Source organism: Salmo salar, chromosome ssa16 (assembly GCF_905237065.1).
Source record: "Salmo salar chromosome ssa16, Ssal_v3.1, whole genome shotgun sequence".
Classification (NCBI taxonomy): Eukaryota; Metazoa; Chordata; class Actinopteri; order Salmoniformes; family Salmonidae; genus Salmo; species Salmo salar.
This window is the reverse complement of record NC_059457.1, coordinates 74,965,632-74,988,226: the sequence shown is the minus strand read 5'-3', so window position 1 is coordinate 74,988,226 and position 22,595 is coordinate 74,965,632. Positions and strand designations below refer to the sequence as shown.

Below are 22,595 nucleotides of genomic sequence, written 5' to 3'. Positions count from 1 at the left end.
GGTAACGTTTACAATTAAAATGATAGTTCACTTCACATTTAGTTTGTCAAAAAGATGCCTTCAGAAAGTATTCACACCCCTTAGTTTTTCCCAAATTATGTTGTGTTACAGCCTGAATTTAAAATGTATTAAATTGAGATTTTGTGTCACTGGCATACACACAATACCCAATAATGTCCACGTGGAATTATGTTTTTAGAAATGTTTACAAATTAATAAAATTTAAAAGCTTAAATGTCTTGAGTCAATAAGTATTCAACAACTTTGTTATGGCAAGCCTAAATTTCAGGAGTAAAAATGTGCTTAACAAGTCACATAATAACTTGGATGGACTGTAATAATATTGTTTAACATGATTTTTAGACACTGCATCTCAGTGCTAGAGGCATCACTACAGACACACTGGTTCGAATCCAGGCTGTATCACAACCGGCCATGATTGGGAGTCCCATAGGGCGGTGCATAATTGGCCCGCGTCGTCCGGCTTTGGCCGGTGTAGGTCATCATTGTAAGAATTTGTTCTTAACTGACTTGCCTAGTTAAATAAAACATACAATTATCTGTTAGGTCCCTCAGTCAAGCATTGACTTTTAAACACAGATTCAACCACAAAGACCAGGGAAGTTTTCCAATGCCTCACAAAGAAGGGCACCTGGCCACTCTTCATCTATCAGAAAAGATCTGTGGACCGACCAAGGTCCACTGTCACCCAGGAGCCTGTGTCCATAACATCAACTCCCTCCTGCCCACGGTTCTGGCCAACTACTCCAATATTGACACCATCGTCACTCACGTAGGTTTTAACGACCTTTGTTTTAAGCGATCTGAGGAACTGAGTGAGGACTACAAACATTTTTAAACACCCTTGCTAGCACAGGGAAGAGATTAATTATCTCTGGCCCCCTCCCTTGCTACTGGAGGGTTTCAGAACGTTTCAGTTTACTCTTTTCCCTGAATGAGTACATGAAGAAACTTTGCAATGACAGGAATGTCTCTTTTTTTCCAGTAACATCGCAAACTGTTTTGGTAGTGCTCCAGTTCTCCCTGTCAGAATAAGCAACAGAGGACTTGGAAATCATATCAACTGCAGCAGAAAAGGCACTATGGTTATTATGAGTAACCTAATTGATGTTCCTTTAACTCTCTGATCCACCTCTACGCAGACGACACCATTCTGTATACTTCTGGCCCTTCTTTGGACACTGTGTTAACAACCCTCCAGACGAGCTTCAATGCCATACAACTCTCCTTCCATGGCCTCCAACTGCTCTTAAATACAAGTCAAACTAAATGCATGCTCTTCAACCGATCGCTGCCTGCACCTGCCCGCCCGTCCATCATCACTACTCTGGACAGTTCTGACTTATGTAACCGATGTGAAATGGCTAGTTAGTTAGCGGTGGTGCGCGCTAATAGCGTTTCAATCGGTGACGTCACTCGCTCTGAGACTTGAAGTAGGGTTTCCCCTTGCGTTGCAAGGGCCACGGCTTTTGTGGCGCGATGGGTAACGATGCTTCGTGGGTGTCAGTTGTTGATGTGTGCAAGGGTCCCTGGTTCGAGCCCAGGTTGGGGCGAAGAGAGGGACGGAACCTACACTGTTACACTTAGAATATGTGGACAACTACAAATACCTAGGTGTCTGGTTAGACTGTAAACTCTCCTTCCAGACTCATATCAAACATCTCCAATCCAAAGTTAAGTCTAGAATTGGCTTCCTATTTCGCAACAAAGCATCCTTCACTCATGCTGCCAAACATACCCTTGTAAAACTGACCATCCTACCGATCCTCGACTTCGGCGATGTCATTTACAAAATAGCCTCCAATACCCTACTCAATAAATTGGATGCAGTCTATCACAGTGCCATCCGTTTTGTCACCAAAGCCCCATATACTACCCACCACTGTGACCTGTACGCTCTCGTTGGCTGGCCCTCGCTTCATACTCGTCGCCAAACCCACTGGCTCCAGGTCATCTACAAGACCCTGCTAGGTAAAGTCCCCCCTTATCTCAGCTCGCTGGTCACCATAGCAGCACCCACCTGTAGCACGCGCTCCAGCAGGTATATCTCACTGGTCACCCCCAAAGCCAATTCCTCCTTCGGCTGCCTCTCCTTCCAGTTCTCTGCTGCCAATGACTGGAACGAACTACAAAAATCTCTGAAACTGGAAACACTTATCTCCCTCACTAGCTTTCAGCACCAGCTGTCAGAGCAGCTCACAGATTACTGCACCTGTACATAGCCCATCTATAATTTAGCCCAAACAACTACCTCTTCCCCTACTGTATTTATTTATTTATTTTGCTCCTTTGCACCCCATTATTTCTATTTCTACTTTGCACTTTCTTCCACTGCAAATATACCATTCCAGTGTTTTACTTGCTATATTGTATGTACTTTGCCACCATGGCCTTTTTTTGCCTTTACCTCCCTTATCTCACCTCATTTGCTCTCATTGTATATAGACTTATTTTTCTACTGTATTATTGACTGTATGTTTGTTTTACTCCATGTGTAACTCTGTGTTGTTGTATGTGTCAAACGGCTTTGCTTTATCTTGGCCAGGTCGCAATTGTAAATGAGAACTTGTTCTCAACTTGCCTACCTGGTTAAATAAAGGTGAAATAAATCAAATAATAAATAAAAAAAACTCTGCCTTCTAGTGAGTTTATACAAACTGTTATCTCCTACCATTCTGATAAAACCTGGTTGTAATGTTAATAATTAGTTTTTTATTCCATTGGTCACCTCAAGGCAGATGGCATTGAATATGGCGCTTTTAAATGTTAGAGCAATCACAAGTAAAACCTTTCTTATGAATGACCTAATTACTGAGCGCAAAGTGTATTGCATGTTACTCACTGAAACATGGCCGTCATCAGACTGTAGTGCTGCTCTTATTGAAGTCTCCCCCCGGACTACAGCTTTTCATGCTCTATCAGAAAAGGGAGAAGTGGAGGGGGACAGCCTCTATTTTCAGTAATGCTCTCAGCTGTAAGGACTTTTCGTTTGGCAACTTTGGTTTTTTTGAGCATCATGCTATACTGTTTAAATGTCAGCCACCAGTGCTGGCCATAAGACTCAATAGGCCACCAAAGCACTGCCCCACTTTCTTTACTGATTTATCTGAACTATTGTCTTTTGGTCTTGAGAACTATGATAAAATCATTGTGTTGGGCGATTTTAATATTCATGTTGACAAAGAGACTGACTCCAAGGCCATTCAATGTATTAATCTTTTAAGCTCTATGGACTTTATCCAACATGTTACTGGGCCCACCCATAACCGCGGCCATTCTCTGGACCTGGTTATTACCAAGGGGCTTTCTATTGACTTATCCTCCATTGTTGGTGTTGCTTTATCTGATCACCACTTTCTATTTCACGCTACCTTGTTGACCATAGCACAGGGTAATACTGAACGCATTATTAAGAAATGCTATCTTACCTTGCTGCAGATTTTTTTGAGTGTATGAACAATACTCCACCCCCTCTTGTGATAATTTTTTTAATAACTTTAATAGCAAATTAAGGGCAACCATTGACGCCATAGCTCCAGTGGCATCAATGAGAGAGGAAACTAATAATTTAAAGAGAAACTGCAGAAAGGCAGAGCGGAAGTGGAGAAACTCAAAGTTGCAGGTCCATTCCCAAACCAGAAACTGTGGATTGATGGCAGCATTCGCGCAAAACTGAAAGCGCGAACCACTGCTTTTAATCAGGGCAAGGTGACCGGAAACATGACCAAATACAAACAGTGTAGCTATTCCCTCCACAAGGCAATCAAACAAGCTAAGCGTCAGTATAGAGACAAAGTAGAGTCGCAATTCAACGGCTCAGACACGAGAGGTATGTGGCAGGTTCTACAGTCAATCACGGACTATAAAAGGAAAACCAGCCCCGTCGCGGACCAGGATGTCTTGCTCCCAGACAGACTAAACAACTTCTTTGCTTGCTTTGAGGACAATACAGTGCCACTGACACGGCCCGCTACCAAAACCTGTGGGCTCTCCTTCACTGCAGCCGACGTGAGCAAAACATTTAAACATGTCAACCCTCGCAAGGCTGCAGGCCCAGATGGCATCCCCAGCCGCGTCCTCAGAGCATGCTCAGACCAGCTGGCTGGTGTGTTTACGGACATATTCAATCAATCCTTATCCCAGTCTGCTGTCCCCACATGCTTCAAGAGGGCCACCATTGTTCCTGTTCCCAAGAAAGCTAAAGTAACTGAGCTAAATGACTACAGCCCCGTAGCACTCACTTCCGTCATCATGAAGTGCTTTGAGAGACTAGTCAAGGACCATATCACCTCCACCCTACCTGACACCCTAGACCCACTCCAATTTGCTTACCACCCCAATAGGTCCACAGACGACGCAATCGCAATCACACTGCACACTGCCCTAACCCATCTGGACAAGAGGAATACCTATGTGAGAATGCTGTTCATCGACTACAGCTCAGAATTTAACACCGTAGTAACCTCCAAACTCGTCATCAAGCTCGAGACCCTGGGTCTCGACCCCACCCTGTGCAACTGGGTCCTGGACTTCCTGATGGGCCGCCCCCAGGTGGTGAGGGTAGGTAACAACATCTCCACCCCGCTGATCCTCAACACTGGGGCCCCACAAGGGTGCGTTCTCAGCCCTCTCCTGTATTCCCTGTTCACCCACGACTGCGTGGCCATGCACGCCTCCAACTCAATCATCAAGTTTGCAGACGACACTACAGTGGTAGGCTTGATTACCAAGAACGACGAGACTGCCTACAGGGAGGAAATGAGGGCCCTCGGAGTGTGGTGTCAGGAAAATAACCTCACACTCAACGTCAGCAAAACAAAGGAGATGATCATGGACTTCAGGAAACAGCAGAGGGAGCACCCCCCTATCTACATTGACGGGACCGTAGTGGAGAGGGTAGAAAGTTTTAAGTTCCTCGGCGTACACATCACGGACAAACTGAAATGGTCCAACAACACAGACAGCGTGGCGAAGAAGGCGCAGCAGCTCCTCTTCAACCTCAGGAGGCTGAAGAAATTCGGCTTGTCACCAAAAACACTCACAAACTTTTACAGATGCACAATCGAGAGCATCCTGTCGGGCTGTATCACCGCCTGGTACGGCAACTGCTCCGCCCATAACCGTAAGGCTCTCCAGAGGGTAGTGAGGTCTGCACAACGCATCACTGGGGGCAAACTACCTGCCCTCCACAACACCTACACCACCCGATGTCACAGGAAGGCCAAAAAGATCATCAAGGACAACAACCACCCGAGCCACTGCCTGTTCACTCCGCTATCACCCAGAAGGCGAGGTCAGTACAGGTGCATCAAAGCAGGGACCGAGAGACTGAAAAACAGCTTCTATCTCAAGGCCATCAGACTGTTAAACAGCCATCACTAACATTGAGTGGCTGCTGCCAACATACTGACTCAACTCCAGCCACTTTAATAATGGAAAAATGTATGTAATAAATGTATCACTAGCCACTTTAAACAATGCCACTTATATGTTTACATACCCTACATTACTCATCTCATATGTATATACTGTACTCTATACCATCTACTGCATCTTGCCATCTTGATGTAATGTATCACTAGCCACTTTAAACAATGCCACTTTTATATGTTTACATATCCTACATTACTCATCTCATATGTATATATTGTACTCTATACCATCCACTGCATCTTGCCTATGCCGTTCTATACCATCACTCATTCATATATATTTTTTATGTACATATTCTTATTCATTCCTTTACACTTGTGTGTATAAGGTAATTGTTGTCAAATTGTTAGGTTAGATTACTCGTTGGATATTACTGCATTGTCGGAACTAGAAGCACAAGCATTTCGCTACACTTGCATTAACATCTGCTAACCATGTGTATGTGCGAACTTCATCACTATTAATCAGAATAATTTGTGTCTCGACCAATGATGGCCTGATGAATCCTACCCCCGCAAACCTATTTGAACTTTCCTCCACATCTAAATGTAATGAGTTTGCAGCGTATTTCAGAGATAAGATTAGGTAACATTAGGCTGGGTATCAGTCAAGCAAGACCTGATTAGAAGTTTGATGATATGTGCCCTAGCCTATCATGCAAAGGCACTATGGATTTATTTTCCCTGGTTGACACAGACACTCAGGAAAGTGATATCACAACTTTAGCCTTCTACCTGCCTTCGCGATCCTATCCCCACCATCTTCTTCAAAACCGTTTTCAATTGCATATCTGAAGAAGTGCAAGCTATAGTTAATCACTCCCTGTTCACAGGCACTTTCCCCACTGCACTAAAAACTGCTATGGTGAAACCCCTTCTGAAGAAAAGTAATCTATTATTCAGCTATTAGCAGATTTTGGGCAAATCTCCAACTTTCCATTCCTAAACAAAATTCTGGAGAAATTAGTGTTTGAACAGCTAAATGATTTTTTAAGTGCCAACTGTATTTTTGAAAAATTCCAATCTGGTTTTTATGCCAGAGAGGAAAGAAATCTCTCAGGGATCTAACAATGAGGCTAATGGTGACATTAAAATAGTTACAGAGTTTAATGGCTGTGATAGGAGAAATCTGAGAATGCATCAACAACATTTTAGTAACTCTACACTACTAACCTAAATGACAGAGTGAAAAGATGGAAGTCATTACAGAATAAAAATATTCCAAAAAAGTACACCGGCAAAAAATTTGCAAATACATTAACTATATGTCTTGAATACAAAGCGTTATGTTTGGGCAAATCCAACACAACACATCACTTAGTATTATCTTCATATTTCCAAGCATGGTAATTATGGGTATGCTTGTCATCGGCAAGGACTACGGAGTTTTTTAGGATAAAAAGAAACAGAATAGAGCTAAGCACAAGCAAAATCTTAGAGGAAAACCTGGTTCAGTCTGCTTTCCACCAGACACTGGGAGACAAAATCACCTTTCAGCAGGACAATAACCTTAAACACAAAGCCAAATATACGCTGGAGTTGCTTACCAAGATGACATTGAATGTTCCTAAGTGGCCTAATTACAGTTTTGACTTAAAATTGGCTTGAAAATACATGGCAAGACTTGAAAATGGCTGTCTAACAATGATCAACAACCAACTTGACAGAGCTTGAAGAATTTCTAAAAGAATAATGGGCAAATACTGTACAATCCAGGTGTGTAAAGCTATTAGACACTTACCCAGAAAGACTCACAGCTGTAATCACTGCCAACGGTGACTCAAGGGTGTCAATACTTACATAAATTAGATATTTCTGTACTTAATTTTCCACACATCTGCAAGAATTTCTATAAACATGTTTTCACTTTGTCATTATGGGGTATTGTGTGTAGATGGGTGAGGATTGAAAAAAATATTTAATACATTTTGAATTCAGGCTGTAATTGACAACAGACCTTCAGCACGCTTATAGGGAAGGACACTCAGCATCCACAGCGCTTACACAAATGACTGATGATTGGCTGAGAGAAATTGATGATAAAATACTTGTGGGGGCTGTCTTGTTAGACTTCAGTTCAGCTTTTGAGTCTGCTGCTGGAAAACATATGTGTTATGGCTTTACACCCCCTTGCTATAATGTGGATAAAGAGTTACCTGTCTAACAGAACACAGAGGGTGTTCTTTAATGGAAGCCTCTCAAGCATAATCAAGGTAGGATCATGAATTCCCCGGGGTAGCTGTTTAGGCTCCTTGCTTTTTTCAATCTTTACTAACGACATGCCACTGGCTTTGAGTAAAGCCAGTGTGTCTATGTATGCGGATGACTCAACACTATACACGTCAGCTACTACAGTGACTGAAATGACTGCAACACTTAACAAAGAGCAAACAGTATTTGGGACAAATCATTCACTAAACCCTAAACCTCAACTACGTCTTGTAATGAATAATGAGGAAATTGAGCATGTTGAGGTGACTAAACTGCTTGGAGTAACCCTGGATTGTAAACTGTCATGGTCAAAACAGTTTACAACAGTAGCTAAAATGGGGAGAAGTCTGTCCGTAATAAAGCGATGCTCTGCCTTCTTAACAACACTATCAACAAGGCAAGTCCTACAGGCCCTAGTTTTGTCGCACCTAGACTACTGTTCAGTAATGTGGCCAGGTGCCACAAAGAGGGACTTGGGAAAATGACAGTTGGCTCAGAACAGGGCAGCACGGCTGGCCCTTTAAAGTACAGCAGCTAATGGGGATCCCTAATAAATACACATACAACAAAATGTGGAATAAGTCAAGGGCTATGAGTAGTTTCTGAAGGCGCTGTATGTTGTGCCCATATGAATGGTAGTAATCATTGAATAGTCTAGAATTGTGTTCTGGTGGAGTGACAACAGCTACTTTCAAATGAAATAAAACAGAAAACATTTTTGCAAAATATGGTGTGCTGTTTCTAAGACAAATGACTGAACATAAATGTACAACTTAATTTTACTCTCGTACGTGCTTCCTTATGAACCTGGATCTGAGGGCCGTTATGGTAACTAACATCTACAGAATAGTATTTTCATAGACCTAAATATCTATCTTCACTATCTGGAATGGACCTACATTGAATGGAAAGGAATAATGATAAGAAACAAGTGCAGGCCTATTCTATCCCCATTTGTTAATAACATCAACACAGAACAGAGTACAGGATTCATTCCATGTTATCCTGTTACAGTGTTCCAGTGATGGTGAGTGTTAAGGCTGGCTTTGTCTCCATCAATAATAAATAGTTGAAAAAACTATGTATAAACACTGCACATTTAGTCAATAAATGAACATCCTTCAATCAAACAAATGCAATAAGCAATAAGCCTATAGGGCTATTTAATTCACAGGAAGGGTTGAACAGGATATCAAGCACAGGTTATTATAAGTTTTGTTTGTACTTTTTACCCCTTTTTCTCCACAATTTCGTGATATCCAATTGGTAGTTACAGTCTTGTCGCATCGCTGCAACTCCCGTACCGACTACAGAGAGGCGAAGGTCGAGAGTCATGCGTCCTCCGAAACACGACCCTGCCAAGCCATACTGATACTTGACACACTGCTCGCCGAAAACCAGCAACACCAATGTGTCTGAGTTAACACCGTACAACTGGCAACCGTGTCAGCGAAAAAGCACAGGTTATAAAGGATAGTGAAATGACATACAAAATAAATAACATTGTTCCATAAGCCACTGTTAAATATGTCCATGGAGAATGAAGAGGCGGGCTTTACACCACATCGTTTTTAGTGCGACTCTGCGAGAGGCTTGGAGATGACGTCTGACACGGTACCAGTGTCCGTCCGGCTCCTGATGACTTCCCTCTCCCTGTTGGTCCAAACCGCTCTGTAGAATGGGGTGATGCCATATTCCTCACTACTTGGTCTCCTGGGACCAGTCCCTTTTCTTGATGAGCCGATCTCTGTTTCACCGCCTCTTTCCTTGTATGGTTTTCCATATTTTCCCTGCCATCATCCTCGATGTTGGCGCATTTGGAGAGATGCGGGTAGAAACTACCCCGGTCTCTGTTGTTTTCTGATGTTGGCTCTGACAGGGACGCGTGAGGAGTGAGTTCTCTCACCAAGTCTTCATGGTGACCCATGCCCCAGAGTGCGCATTCACACAACATCCCTGTGTAGAACAAGACAGTAAATATAGTATGAGTTTATACTGTATGTTCCGATGTTGTTGAAGTGTTACTCGTATTACAATTGAAAAGCCTACATGCTCTAAACTGTATTTCCGCTGTGTTTTAGTATCTCTACCTTATCAGTTACACTACTGTCATTTCATTGCCTTCCATGTCAAATGACTCACGCTGATTACAAAACCCACATAACACAAAAAGCGTTGAGAATAGCTGTGATTGGTTGTCGATCGTAAAAACTCAGTATTTAAATAAATAAACGTTCAAGGTCTTACGTGCTCCTCCTTTGGCAATGCTGCACTTGATTCAGCTGTAGGTTATTGATTCTCCTCTTCCTGAAGTTACACCAGAGATGGTCTGGGAATGATTTCTCTACTGTCTGGTTACACACCGCATATAAGCACTTTACTGTTGGAGGGGTTTTCCTTTGGAAAAATACATTGAATTAAAGATTAACAGAAAATACTGCCAACTGTTATGATCATTGTAAAATAAAATACAAATTGCTGTGACGTAATGTCAGAGCAACTTTAAGTTAATTAAAAAAAAGTAGTTCACGTGATAGTTCACTCCAAATCAATGTTTGTTTGATTCCAAATCTTCTTGACATTTGACCCTCCTTGAGGGGTCTGGAAATTTGTGACAAACTGAACATGAACGTTACTTTGATCCTGAGCAAATCCACCTTTTACAGCAATGATCAAAGTAACTTTGCATCAGTTCACACTTTATTTTAGGGAGCCATATGTTTTTTGGAAAGCATACCAGGAAGTATCAGTTTTTACAATTTAGTTTCTTGTCTTGTTTTGTCTTGTCTTGTGTTACACGTGATGTGTGGTGACACTTGTACAATTTTATTGGGGGAACAACAGCATTTATAGCTCGCAGAAAGCATAGGCAGGAAAATCATAATTGTTTCCTTGAAAGCGCTGGGATTCAAAACACAACAGTGTGGTTTATATTGCCACTACAAAATTCAGGGCCTAATCTGTGTTCAGTCATGAAAACGCTCGGAAAAGACAGACATCTAAACTTTACAACTGTTTATGGTTTTTGCAGACTATGTCAAGTAATAATATATTAGAAAAATAAAATAGCTTCCTTTTGCATCCAAAGACTGAAATGCGTTATTTACTTAAAATAGACCATATTCCTATGAGGCTGTTAACCCTTAATCTCACATGCAGCCTGCAACATTGACCTGGACACTATTTCAGGACCATGGACAAGGACTTCCAACCAATAAAAGTTCAGGCAACTGTGTGTGTTCAATACTACTGATATACACACCTACAAAACATTAGGAACACATTCCTACTATTGAGTTGTACCCCCTTTTGCCTTCAGAATAGCCTCAATATGTCAGGGTATGGACTCTACAAGGCGTCGAAAGCGTTCTACATGGATACTGGCCTATGTTGACTTCATACTTCCCACAGTTGGGTTAAGTTGGCTGGATGTCCTTCTGGTAGTGGACCATTCTTGATACAGATGGGAAACTGTGGAGCGTGAAAAACCCAGCAGTGTTGCAGTTCTTGACACAAACCGGTGTGCCTGGCACCTACTACCATATCCCCCGTTCAAAGGCACTTAAATCTTTTGTCTTGCCCATTCACCCTCTGAACGGCACACATGCACAATCCCTGTCTCAATTATCTCAAGGCTTAAAAATCCTTCTTTAACCTGTCTCCTCCCCTTCATCTACACTGATTGAAGTGGATTTAACAGATGACATCAAAAAAAGAACATGGCTTTCACCTGGATTCACTTTATCACTTTATCTTTTTTCCAAGATGGCGTAGCAGTTCAGACGTCCTCTACCCTCCTCTTGTCGTGTCCCGTGTATATATATATTTACATATTTTTTTCTTCTTCACTTATCTTTATATATATATATATATATATATATATATATATATATATATATATATTATTTTTTTTAAATTCTAAATACTCAACCTCAAAGCACTCTCCTGCAACCCGCCTCACCAATTTAAAAAGAAAGTATTATTTACCTCATCTGAATTCCACAACAGAAGCTAGCAAGTGTTTAGCCATTTTCACTGGCTAACGTTGAAGTTCAGCTAGCCACGGTTAGCTGTCCTCAGCTATCCATTAGCTCGAAAAGCTATCGCCAGTTTTTGTACAGCGCGATTCAGACCAGAGCATACCGGACCTATTCTCTCTCCTTTTCCCCGATTTCTACCGCAGGCTCTGGACATTTACACCTGGATCTTGCAGCTAACTAGCTGCTACCTGAGTGACTATTGGCAACGTCGGTCACGGAATTAACACACATTATTACGGAGCTAGCCAGCTGAAGAGTTCCGTCAGCCACTCCTGGGCTATTCATGAGCTAGCCAGCTGAAGTGTCTCCTGGGCTACAACTCACCTATCCTGACCCGTTTTACTGCCGATGCGGAGCCCCATCGGGTCTTCACGACTGGACCACCGACGTTATCTGCCCGAGGGAGTTATCCAACTGGCCCCTCCGTCGCGACGTAACCTGATCGCCCATCTGCGGCCCGCTAATCGTTAGCTGTCTTTTCGGCTGCGATCTGAATAGGTCTATCGGACACTTTTCTTGGGCCACTATAACTAACTATTTTGCCAACTTGGACTGGTCCCCCCTTCCACACGGAACCCCACTAACCCACAGACGGAAACGCACGAGGTGGCTAAAAACAGACCTCCCTCCCATCTTCCACCAGCTTGCTACCTATGGCCCGGCAAGCTGTCTGAATCTCACTGGACCCTTTGATCACTCGGCGAAGCATGCCTCTCCTTAATGTCAATATGCCTTCTCCATTGCTGTTCTGGTTAGTGTTTATTGGCTTATTTCACTGTAGAGCCTCTAGCCCTGCTCATTATACCTTATCCAACCTCTCAGTTCCTCCACCCACACATGCTATGACATCTTCTGGTTTCAATGATGTTTCTAGAGACAATATCTCTCTCATAATCACTAAATGCCTAGGTTTACCTCCTCTGTACTCACATCCCACCATACCTTTGTCTGTACATTATACCTTGAAGCTATTTTATCGCCCCCAGAAACCTGCTCCTTTTTCTCTCTATTCTGGACGTCACAGACGACCAATTCTTATAGCTTTTAGCCATACCCTCATACTTATTCTTCTCTGCTCCTCTGGGGATGTAGAGGTGAATCCAGGCCCTGCAGTGCCTGGCTCCACTCCTACTCCCCAGGCGCTCTCTTTTGATGACTTCTGTAACCGTAATAACCTTGGTTTCATGCATGTTAACATTAGAAGCCTCCTCCCTAAGTTTGTTTTATTCACTGCTTTAGCACACTCTGCCAACCCGGATGTCCTAGCTGTGTCTGAATCTTGGCTTAGGAAGTCCACCAAAAACTCTGAAATCTTCATCCCTAACTACAACGTTTTCAGACAAGATAGAACGACCAAAAGGGGCGGTGTTGCAATCTACTGCAGAGATAGCCTGCAGAGTTCTGTCCTGCTATCCAGGTCTGTACCCAAACAATTTGAACTTCTACTTTTAAAAATCCACCTCTCCAAAAACAAGTCTCTCACCGTTGCCCGCCTGCTATAGACCCCCCTCGGCCCCTAGTTGTGCTCTGGACACCATATGTGAACTGATTGCCCCCCCATCTATCTTCAGAGCTCGTGCTACTAGGTGACCTAAACTGGGACATGCTTAACACCCCAGCCATCCTACAATCCAAGCTTGATGCCCTCAATCTCACACAAATTATTAATGAACCCACCAGGTACAACCCCAAAGCCGCAAACACTGGCACCCTCATAGATATCATCCTAACCAACGTGCCCTCTAAATACACCTCTGCTGTTTTCAACCAAGATCTCAGCGATCACTGCCTCATTGCCTGCACCCGTAATGGGTCAGCGGTCAAACGACCTCCACTCATCACTGTCAAACGCTCCCTGAAACATTTCAACGAGCAAGCCTTTCTATTCGACCTGGCCCTGGTATCCTGGAAGGATATTGACCTCATCCCGTCAGTAGAGGATGCCTGGTTATTTTTTTAAAATGCCTTCCTCTCCATCTTAAATAAGCATGCCCCTTTCAAGAAATTTAGAACCAGGAACAGATATAGCCCTTGGTTCTCCCCAGACCTGACTGCCCTTAACCAACACAAAAATATCCTGTGGCGTTCTGCATTAGCATCGAACTGCCCCCGCGACATGCAACTTTTTAGGGAAGTTAGAAACCAATACACACAGGCAGTTAGAAACGCCAAGGCTAGCTTTTTCAAACAGAAATTCGCTTCGTGCAACTCCAACTCTAAAAAGTTCTGGGACATTGTAAAGTCCATGGAGAATAAGAACACCTCCTCCCAACTGCCCACTGCACTGAGGATAGGAAACTCTGTCACCACCGATAAGCCCACTATAATTGAGAATTTCAATAAGCATTTTTCTACGGCTGGCCATGCTTTCCACCTAACTACCCCTACTGCATTCAACAGCACTGCACCCCCCACAGCTACTCGCCCAAGCCTCCCCCATTTCTCCTTCTCCCAAATCCATTCAGCTGATGTTCTGAAAGAGCTGCAAAATCTGGACCCCTACAAATCAGCTGGGCTTGACAATCTGGACCCTTTCTTTCTAAAATGATCTGCCGAAATTATTGCAACCCCTATTACTAGCCTGTTCAACCTCTCTTTCGTGTCGTCTGAGATTCCCATAGATTGGAAAGCAGCTGCTGTCACCCCCCTCTTCAAAGGAGGTGACACTCTTGACCCAAATTGCTACAGACCTATATCCATCCTACCCTGCCTTTCTAAGGTCTTCGAAAGCCAAATCAACAAACAGATTACCGACCATTTCGAATCCCACCGCACCCTCTCCGCTATGCAATCTGGTTTCAGAGCTGGTCATGGGTGCACCTCAGCCACGCTCAAGGTTCTAAACAACATCGTAACCGCCATCGATAAGAAACAATACTGTGCTGCCGTATTCATTGACCTGGCCAAAGCTTTTGACTCTGTTAATCACCACATCCTCATCGGCAGACTCAGTAGCCTTGGTTTCTCAAACGATTGCGTCGCCTGGTTCACCAACTACTTCTCTGACAGAGTTCAGTGTGTCAAATCGGAGGGCCTACTGTCTGGACCTCTGGCAGTCTCTATGGGGGTACCACAGGGTTCAATTCTTGGGCCAACTCTTTTCTCTGTATACATAAATGATGTCGCTCTTGCTGCTGGTGAATCTCTGATCCACCTCTACGCAGACGACACCATTCTGTACACTTCTGGCCCTTCTTTGGACACTGTGTTAACAACCCTCCAGACGAGCTTCAATGCCATTCAACTCTCCTTCCGTGGTCTCCAACTGCTCCTAAACACAAGTAAAACTAAATGCATGTTCTTCAACCGATCGCTGCCTGCACCTGCCCGCCTGTCCAGCATCACTTCTCTGGACGGTTCTAACTTAGAATTTGTGGACAACTACAAATACCTAGGTGTCTGGTTAGACTGTAAACTCTCCTTCCAGACTCACATCAATCATCTCCAATCCAAAGTGAAATCTCGAATTGGCTTCCTATTTCGCAACAAAGCATCCTTCACTCATGCTGCCAAACATACCCTCGTAAAACTGACCATCCTACCAATCCTCGACTTCGGCGATGTCATTTACAAAATAGCTTCCATCACCCTACTCAACAAGCTGGATGCAGTCTATCACAGTGCCATCCGTTTTGTCACCAAAGCCCCATATACTACCCACCACTGCGACCTGTACGCTCTCGTTGGCTGGCCTTCGCTTCATAATCGTCGCCAAACACATTGGCTCCAGGTCATCTACAAGACCCTGCTAGGTAAAGTCCCCCCTTATCTCCGCTCACTGGTCACCATAGCAGCACCCACCTGTAGCACGCGCTCCAGCAGGTATATCTCTCTGGTCACCCCTAAAGCCAACTCCTCCTTTGGTCGTCTCTCCTTCCAGTTCTCTGCTGCCAATGACTGGAACGAACTACAAAAATCTCTGAAACTGGAAACACTTATCTCCCTCACTAGCTTTAAGCACCAGCTGTCAGAGCAGCTCACAGATCACTGCACCTGTACATAGCCCATCTATAATTTAGCCCAAACTACTACCTCTTCCCCTACTGTATTTATTTATTTTGCTCCTTTGCACCATATTATTTATATTTTATCTCTGAACTTTCTTCAAACTACAAATCTACCATTCCAGTGTTTTTCTTGCTATACTTTATTTACTTTTCCACCATGGCATTTTTTTGCCTTTACCTCCCTTATCTCACATCATTTGCTCACATTGTATATAGTCCTATTTTATTTTTTTATTTTTTTTATTTTTATTTTTCTACTGCATCATTGATTGTATGTTGTTTTACTCCATGTGTAACTCTGTGTTTTTGTATGTTGTCGAACTGCTTTGCTTTATCTTGGCCAGGTCGCAATTGTAAATGAGAACTTGTTCTCAACTTGCCTACCTGGTTAAATAAAGGTGAAATAAAAATAAAATCATTTTATGTCATGTTTTGTACACTCAGCGTATATTGTATCCACAGGAGGTTGGTGGCACCTTAATTGGGGAAGACAGGCTCGTGGTAATTGCTGGAGCGGAATAGGCAGAATGGTATCAAATACATCAAACGTGTGGTTTCCATGTGTTTGATGTCATTCCATTCACTCCGTTCAAGACATTATTATGAGCCGTCCTCCCCTCAGCAGCCTCCACTGATTTGATCAACTACCAAGAGAAAGAATACACATTAAGAATAATAAAATAATTGGAAGAATTGAAGACAGGATTCATGCAATAAGAAGATGGGACTGGATGCAATGTCTAATTCTCACCATATGGTGGCAGAGTAATGTGTGTGTGTGTGAGAGTGAGAGAGAGTACAGAGTACAAACCAGGAGGACGAGGACAGCGAGATACCAGAGAGATGGTGAGTACCAAGATGTCTGTTTGTTGATTTTAACATCAAGTCATTCTAGTTTTGCTTTTGACAACTATATCTCATATCGCTCTCTTCTTCTTCGCTGTTTGTGTTCGCAGTACGGATTCATAAACACCTGTCTGAAATCTCTGGTCATTGAGAAATTTGGTGAAGAAACATGGGAGAAACTGAGGTCTGGTGTTTTGTGTACTAAGTAACTGTTGATGTAAATTTGAAACAATTCAGGACATGAGTATGCCAATTCTCTCTATCTACATTTACATTTTAGTCATTTAGCAGATGCTCTTATCCAGAGCGACTTACAGTAGTGAATGCATACATTTCATGCATTTTTTGTTGTTGTTATACTGGCCCCCTGTGGGAATCGAACCCACAACCCTGTCGTTGCACACACCATGCTGGCGTTGCAAACACCATGCTCTACCAACTGAGCCACAGGGAAGGCCAGAGGTCCAGGACACGTTCATGACGTTCATGACGTTCATGACTTATGAGATATACGATGATGTTATAACTCTGCGTCTGGTGCAGGAGGCATGTACTATGCTGGGTAAGTACCAGTCTCTACGTTCTTTACAATTCTATAACGGTGTTTTATCTTGAACCAGAAACACAGGTCAGTGTTTTTGATACCCTTATATCAGTGGTTAGGAGTATCTACCTCATCGGGGGAGGGGGTGTGTAAGGCCAGGTGTTAACAACATCCCTGCTAGAGGTCCTCCAGGTGAGGTCAGGTGTTAACAACGTCCCTGCTGAGGCCCTCCAGGTGAGGCCAGGTGTTAACAACGTCCCTGCTGAGGCCCTCCAGGTGTGGCCAGGTGTTAACAACGTGCCTGCTGAGGCCCTCCAGGTGAGGCCAGGTGGTAACAACGTCCCTGCTGAGGCCCTCCAGGTGAGGTCAGGTGTTAACAACGTCCCTGCTGAGGCCCTCCAGGTGAAGCCAGGTGTTAACAACATCCCTGCTGAGGCCCTCCAGGTGAGGTCAGGTATTAACAACGTCCCTGCTGAGGTCCTCCAGGTGAGGCCAGGTGTTAACAACGTCCCTGCTGAGGCCCTCCAGGTGAGGTCAGGTATTAACAACGTCCCTGCTGAGGCCCTCCAGGTGAGGCCAGGTGGTAACAACGTCCCTGCTGAGGCCCTCCAGGTGAGGTCAGGTGTTAACAACGTCCCTGCTGAGGCCCTCCAGGTGAAGCCAGGTGTTAACAACATCCCTGCTGAGGTCCTCCAGGTGAGGTCAGGTATTAACAACGTCCCTGCTGAGTCCCTCCAGGTGAGGCCAGGTGTTAACAACGTCCCTGCTGAGGCCCTCCAGGTGAGGTCAGGTGTTAACAACGTCCCTGCTGAGGCCCTCCAGGTGAGGTCAGGTATTAACAACGTCCCTGCTGAGGTCCTCCAGGTGAGGTCAGGTATTAACAACGTCCCTGCTGAGGCCCTCCAGGTGAGGTCAGGTATTAACAACGTCCCTGCTGAGGCCCTCCAGGTGAGGCCAGGTATTAACAACGTCCCTGCTGAGGTCCTCCAGGTGAGGTCAGGTATTAACAACGTCCCTGCTGAGGCCCTCCAGGTGAGGTCAGGTATTAACAACGTCCCTGCTGAGGCCCTCCAGGTGAGGTCAGGTGTTAACAACGTCCCTGCTGAGGTCCTCCAGGTGAGGCCAGGTGTTAACAACGTCCCTGCTGAGGTCCTCCAGGTGAGGTCAGGTGTTAACAACATCCCTGCTGAGGCCCTCCAGGTGTGGCACAGGTGTCCTGTACCCGAGGGGTCACCCCAGAGCCTGTGGACATGACACCGTGTCAGGGTTAGAATTACGGGACAGTCCACAGTCCCAAACTAAGGGGAGAGATATGCACCATTTAGTTTGACAGTTGGTGATGATATAGTGATGACAATGATGATGTGGTGGTGTTGTGGCCACAGACATGCCTTCTGAGGTGGTGCTGAAGCTTTTCGGGGAGTACTTCTTCAGCTTCTGTAAGATGGCGGGGTACGACACCATGCTACGTACGCTAGGGGGGAACCTGGTGGAATTCATTGAGAACCTGGATGCTCTTCACAGCTACCTGGCTCTTTCCTACCAGGTGACCTTCTCTTTACGACCTCTACAATGGATCTACTACGTATTTCAATCCATTAGAGCCCAGATTTAAAAAAAGATTATGTATGCAATAAATATCCTTCTTCCAGGAGATGAACGCTCCCTCGTTCCGTGTGGAGAAGAATGATGATGGGAGGATGTTGCTTCATTACTACTCGGACAGGAAAGGCCTATATCACATTGTGCCAGGTATGGTAATCATCCATACCTAAAATGTACCTTTAATCTAAGGAGGTTATCTCTTTTCTCTCTGTGCAGGCATCATTGAGGCGGTGGCGAAAGACTTCTTTGACAGCGAAGTGAGCATGACCATCCTTAACCAATCAGAGGAAGACGAGCGCACAGGGAAGAAAGAGCATGTGTTCTTCCGGGTCTCTCAGAGGAGCAGAGGGTCAAATAGGGATTTCCGGCCCCAAAGAGAGAACAAGGAGGTAACCAAGGAGGATGAGGAGATTGATAGGAGGGTGAGAAGTTAATTTTTTTATTTAAATTTGTCATGATTCAAAACAAGAGTCAAGTGGCAGTGTTTAAGTATTACATGTTTTATAATGGAATGAAAGTAGAATGAGGTCTAGAGGGTTAAAAAACAAGAGCAAAGTAGACTACACCCAGCAGACACTGTGGCCTCCAGGGGTTGAGTGTGAGATCCCTGGTGTATTCCTCTGGTCTGGTAACAGCATCAAGCACAGGCATTGGAGAGGATGAGAGCCAGGTGTGCCAGTCTGCCCCACTGCCCTGCTGGGAAAAGATCACACTGGGACATGGTTAGGAGCGTTGTCATGTTTGGAAAAGGTTGGGCTCTTTCTTTACTTGAAGTGTTCACTCCAAAAGCAAAGTTTGTTGGACGCTTTCATGTTGATATGAGAACACCTAATGAGAACGATTCTTCTGTGAACGATTCTCATCCTCATTGTCTATCATGTTGTAATTTCATAGGAGGAGCTGAGGATCCTCTCACGCCACCTCGAGATGGAGAAGAAGAAGACGGAGACTCTGCTCTACGCCATGTTGCCTCGCCACGTAGCCAAGCAGCTGAAGGAGGGCAAGAGGGTGGAAGCAGGTACGATGGCAATGTCTGCCTAATTCCATATCTACCTGGTCCTCCAGACAGGGCCAGCATATCTGCTGCCTTTTATTTTGTTCTACTCTTCAAATGAGCTAGAAAACCTGTGTAATGAAAAGTGTGGCCATTACAAACATCTCTACTTCACCTTTCTCCCTCTATTTCAGGTGAGTTCCAGGTGTGCACCATCCTGTTCAGTGATGTGGTCACCTTCACCAATATCTGTGCTGCCTGCGAGCCCATCCAGATCGTCAACATGCTCAACTCCATGTACTCCAAGTTCGACCGCCTTACCAGCGTCCATGACGTGTACAAGGTATACAGAGAGAAAGAGAGAGGTACATGAAGGGGTAAATGAATGTTTGAATGAAGGAGAGGAGATAAGGGAAGGAAAATACTTTCAACTATTGAGATGCAGCCAACGTTTCAATGAGTGCTCTGAAAGCCTCGGCTCTTCCAGGTGGAGACTATTGGAGACGCCTACATGGTGGTGGGTGGGGTTCCCATTCCAGCTGACAGCCATGCAGAGCGGGTGGCTAACTTTGCCCTGGCTATGCGTATCGCTGCCCGGGAGGTGACCAACCCTATCACTGGGCAACCCATCCAGGTGACTTTATAGTCCAAAATGAGCTGTTCTTTAATGAAGCTATGGAATTGTGCTTTAAAGTGACGGCATGTGTGTGTGTATGTATGTGTGTGTGTGTGTGTGGTGTGTGTGTGTGTGTGTGTGTGTGTGTGTGTGTGTGTGTGTGTGTGTGTTGGCGTACGTGTACCAGATTCGGGTGGGTCTGCACACAGGTCCAGTGCTGGCTGGTATGGAGAGTCACGGAGTGCCTGACCACATACACCTCAGCCCTTTCACATACAGGTAGTGCCAACATGGCTCCCATTCAGATTTGCCAATAAAGTTGGCCGAAGAACTTAGTTCTTATGGTTCTGATTCTCTCTAACTATACCTATCTGCAGTGCGCTGGAAGTTAAGGGCTTTGACATCCTGGAAAGAGGAGAGATCCAGGTGAAGGGGAAAGGCCTGATGACCACCTACTTCCTGCTGCAGAACCTGTGTGTGTCTGAGGACACCATCATGGCCAGAGGGACAGGAGAGCCCTGCGTGTACAGAGACAACAAGCAGGGGGCGGGAGAGAGCGAGAGAGGTGAGGCAATTTGGGTTTGTTCGAATTGCTAGCTATTAGGGAGAAAAAAAGGTTATTAAACAACAAAATGTGTTTATTATTGGACAAGTTATACAGCCTTCATTACATATCAGAAGATATGAAAGATTCTGTTTCATATCATACAGCCAGATAAAGGAGTCTTTCTTGTCCCATTTACACACAGAAGAACCAGACAGTGTGAGAAAGGAGGAAACGAATGGCCAAACCACGGCATCTGCTTCTTCTTTAAGTGACCTCACCAACGAAGACACACCTTTTCTGGGAGACACTACACCTTTTAAAATGGACCACCTCAACGACGTGAACTCACAATTCTGCCGACTGCTCTAAGTATGTGGAGTTGGACTCCATTTGGAAGCACATCGTTTGAAAATCTGAGACCATTTAGGAAATGAAATGTTGAACTCCACAAAGGCATGCTAGTTCTGACAGTTTTCAAAGAATCAACAATGTTTCTACACATGCTTGCTAACCCACTGGGCACAGATGTCAATTCAATGTCTATTCAATGCTGCTATTTCAATAATTTCATTGAAATGACGTGGAAACAATGTTGATTAAACCACTGTGTGCCCACTGGGAAGTTTTATAAATACTGTAGACAAAAAGTGATAAATCGGTATCTCAAATGTTTGTTGATGATCCAATGACCTCCACGTTGATTCAACATTGTAACCACATTGACAAAATGATGTTTAGATATTATAAACAGATTGATTCAATCTGTGGGAGACTCCTGGGGGACTGCTGGGGGACACCTGGGGGTTTCTATGGGGTGGGGACACCCTCTCTGTCACCACTGGTCATCAGCTGGTGAATATTACTCACACACTGGCCACCAGCATGCACCTCGGTGCATCATTGCCTTTCCCTCATTAGCACTTTCCTGGGCCTTCAAATGAGTGTAAATTAAATAAGAGATGAGGAAAGGAAGCAGCCATTATAGAAAAGACAAGCTTCATGTGCAGCTGCTGTCAACATCAGAACTCTGCCATAGCTAATACATGCCCCCCAGGCTTGTATTCGATAGCAGAAAGATAGCAGAGAGACGGATCTATTGAACAGAGATGCTGTAGTTTTGATCTCCCGAGTGGCGCAGAGGTCTAAGGCACTGCATCTCAGTGCAAGAGGCGTCACTACAGTCCCTGGTTCAATTCCAAGCTGTATCACATCTGGCCGTGATTGGGAGTCCCATAGGGCAGCGCACAATTGGCCCAGCATCGTCCGGGTTTGGCCGGGGTAGGCCGTCATTGTAAATAAGAATTTGTTCTTAACTGGCTTGCCTAGTTAAATAAAGGTTGCATTTATTTTTTTTATGGTTTGGGGTCTGCTAGACCACAGCAAGGAATGTCTCCTTTCTCTCCTCTCAGCCTTTCCAGATGCTAATCATGAGTACACAGTAACTGTAATCTGCATAAGGAGGTGTTGATGTGTGATCTTATATAGTCTAAACCTTGTACAGTTGGGATGTTCTTAGACCTGTTTACTTTAGGTCTGGTTCCTCATTTTCCAACTCCCTGTGGCCCTTTTCGCTGACTAAAGTAAACAGATAACAGTTGAGAAAAGGGGTCATGTGTGTGTGTGTGTCTATGTATGTGTGTGTATGTTGGGAAAGTGGCTGTCATTAACATTTAATTACCACAAATACCAGCGATAGCACAACTATTGACGCGTGAGTGGGAGAGGTGGAGAC

General features: G+C 44.4%; 2 protein-coding genes across 2 annotated transcripts; both read left to right on the top strand.

The window, feature by feature from the left end:
* The first annotated feature begins 17,034 nt into the window (after positions 1–17,034).
* On the top strand, positions 17,035–19,451 carry LOC123723859 (uncharacterized). The gene is made up of 4 exons (XM_045696714.1): positions 17,035–17,119; positions 17,256–18,647; positions 18,754–19,128; positions 19,342–19,451. The coding sequence occupies exons 1-2, from the start codon at positions 17,035–17,037 to the stop codon at positions 18,353–18,355; spliced, it is 1,185 nt and encodes a 394-aa protein (XP_045552670.1). The 3' UTR covers positions 18,356–18,647; positions 18,754–19,128; positions 19,342–19,451.
* On the top strand, positions 18,489–21,829 carry LOC106575564 (guanylate cyclase soluble subunit beta-2-like). The gene is made up of 10 exons (XM_045696713.1): positions 18,489–18,647; positions 18,754–18,853; positions 18,923–19,128; positions 19,373–19,456; positions 19,601–19,724; positions 19,895–20,043; positions 20,188–20,334; positions 20,504–20,595; positions 20,694–20,881; positions 21,066–21,829. Exons 1-10 carry the CDS (start codon positions 18,489–18,491, stop codon positions 21,230–21,232), a joined length of 1,416 nt encoding a protein of 471 aa, XP_045552669.1. The 3' UTR covers positions 21,233–21,829.
* The last annotated feature ends 766 nt before the right edge of the window (positions 21,830–22,595 follow it).

Bases quoted from the DNA above. Each gene is read 5' to 3' on its own strand.
- LOC123723859 (XM_045696714.1), top strand. From the start codon at position 17,035: ATGACGTTCATGACGTTCATGACTTATGAGATATACGATGATGTTATA. The intron at 17,120-17,255 runs GTAAGTACCAGT...GGGGTGTGTAAG, and splicing joins GGAGGCATGTACTATGCTGG to GCCAGGTGTTAACAACATCC.
- LOC106575564 (XM_045696713.1), top strand. From the start codon at position 18,489: ATGCCTTCTGAGGTGGTGCTGAAGCTTTTCGGGGAGTACTTCTTCAGC. The intron at 18,648-18,753 runs GTGACCTTCTCT...TCCTTCTTCCAG, and splicing joins ACCTGGCTCTTTCCTACCAG to GAGATGAACGCTCCCTCGTT. The intron at 20,596-20,693 runs GTAGTGCCAACA...ACCTATCTGCAG, and splicing joins CTCAGCCCTTTCACATACAG to TGCGCTGGAAGTTAAGGGCT.